Raw genomic sequence first — 1,909 nt, 5'->3', positions numbered from 1 at the left:
TTTGGGGGGAAACGGGCGCGTTTATGGCTATAACGATGCGATTCAGAACCCCATTTTTTTCTGGAGCTGGACCATGCTGCTGGCTAGTCCTCTCACCGCTCCTTCTCTCCTCTCCCCAGTCCTCCCCTCCCCCGCCCTCCTGGGACCCACCAAGGGGTCTAGGGGTTGCCTAGCTGGCAGGACCTTATTTCCCCGGTCCTCGCCCCCCTCCCCTGCCCAGGGTCCCACTCTCGGCCCCGTGGGCCACCTTACCTTTGCGTGGCGCCGGCGAGACAAAGCATCGCCAGCGCAGCCAGGATTCCGCTCCACCTGTGCGCCAACATCGTGCCGCCTAGACCGGACAGACACTGGGAACTGGGACACAGGGTCAGACTGGAACAGCAGTGGCTGCGGCGTAGGAGAGCGCTTCGGAGCTCTCTAGGGCGGGAGAATCCCCTGTCTCACACTAACTGGGCTAGGCGAGGGGGGAGGGACGGGGCAGAGGCTGGGACGGTAAATGCTGGGGCAAGGTAGGGAAAACCCTCACCCCGAGAGGGGGAGGACCAGAAAAGGAAATAGCCCTCGCTCTCTGACTGTCTCTGTCTCTGTCTCTGCCTCGGATGGATAAGGAGCGCTAGGCTTAGCGTCTCTTTGGGTTGGAGGCAAAGGGAGAAATTCCCGGGGAGAAGAGGAGGAGGAGGAGGAGGAGGAGGAGAAGGAAGAGGAAGAGAAGGAGGAGGAGGAGGAAGAGCAGGAGAGCTGCCTCTCCTGAGGGGCTCAGCACAGGCTCAGGAAAGGGGTTTCGGATATACCGAGGGACAGGGAAAAGGGTTGGAAGCCCTGCCCTGTCCCCCTGCCTTCCGTTACCCCTGCCTCCCAGTCTGTTTCCTAGCCTTCTGGTCTCTGCTCCTGTCCGCCTGCCCGCACCCTCCGCTCTAAGAGCTCTCTGCCTCTTGCCTGCAATTTTGCTACCGGGGTTCTGCAGATGCAGTGTGGCTGGGGCTGCCCACCTTCTGAGACGACGAAGCTGAGAGCGAGGGGAGGGGCCTAAAAAGGAGGGAGGCGGGAGGAGATGGGAGGGGGAGCAGGAGGAGGAGCAGGGTGAGTTCTCTGGCAACACAGTTCCAGATTTTTCAGCCCCCCCTTCCCCTCCTCTTTGTCTCGCCTCTCCCCCCTCCCTTTGGGGGTCTGGCTTTGCGCGTCGTCGGGGTGCTAGGATGGCGTCTTCACTGTTACTGCGGCTCTTGCAGCTGCGCCAGGGGCTGGGGAAAGGGTGCTCAGTGAAGGAGGGGCCTTATACCCCAAACCAAAGGCAGCCCCCCCCATCCCCTTCTCTCTCCCTCCCTCCCTGTCTGCAGAAGAATGGCTTCCAAAAGCAAATTTCCTTTCTCTTGTTGCTGCAGCTCCAGCAGAGTTTTTCCTGCTCATGCAAAGTCATGGGGGAGGGGGGTGGCGGTGGGAGAAGGAGGAACATGGAGAGAAGAGTTTGCTGATTGCAAAAAAAATGTTATCTGGGCAAATTGAGATCCTCACATCGTAGTCGACACTTTTAACCCATGCTAGTTTGGACAGGGTTTGGGCAAGAGGGAGATTTGATTGGGAGGCTTTAGAGAGTTTGGAGATCTTGGGGTGTCCTTTGGGGAGGCAAGGAAGCCGAAGCTGCAGACCGACAGCCAGCCTAGTGCACTCCCAGCTTCTTCTTGCTGCCCTTTTCAGCTCAGCCTACAGAACTCCAAGCCCCTGCCTGCCTTTTGAAGGTTCTAAGGGATCCCCCCTTCCCCAAAGGCTCTCCTGGCATGGGGAAGGGAGAGTGCCCTGGAGTCTTCCTCCTCGTAGAGTCAGTAACTGGGCTTTTGGCCGAAGGTAGAACTGGTAGGGGCCTTCAATTCTTTTGGGGAATGGCAGCCACAAGTGTAAGCTCATGAAGTCC

The 1,909-nt window shown here is 58.9% G+C and overlaps 1 protein-coding gene across 1 annotated transcript in view; it reads right to left on the bottom strand.

The window, feature by feature from the left end:
* LOC123253424 (gamma-aminobutyric acid receptor subunit beta-4-like) overlaps positions 1-299 on the bottom strand; it is a 64,718-nt gene extending 64,419 nt beyond the window's left edge. The window contains exon 1 of the mRNA XM_044682619.1: positions 253-299. Within this exon, the coding sequence (XP_044538554.1) occupies positions 253-281 (29 nt within the window). The 5' untranslated portion in view covers positions 282-299. The remainder of the gene's footprint in view (positions 1-252) is intronic.
* Positions 300-1,909: the final 1,610 nt, after the last annotated feature.

Source organism: Gracilinanus agilis, chromosome X (genome assembly GCF_016433145.1).
Source record: "Gracilinanus agilis isolate LMUSP501 chromosome X, AgileGrace, whole genome shotgun sequence".
NCBI classification, from domain to species: Eukaryota; Metazoa; Chordata; class Mammalia; order Didelphimorphia; family Didelphidae; genus Gracilinanus; species Gracilinanus agilis.
The sequence above is the reverse complement of the archived record's forward strand: the minus strand, read 5'-3'. Positions and strand labels throughout refer to the sequence as shown.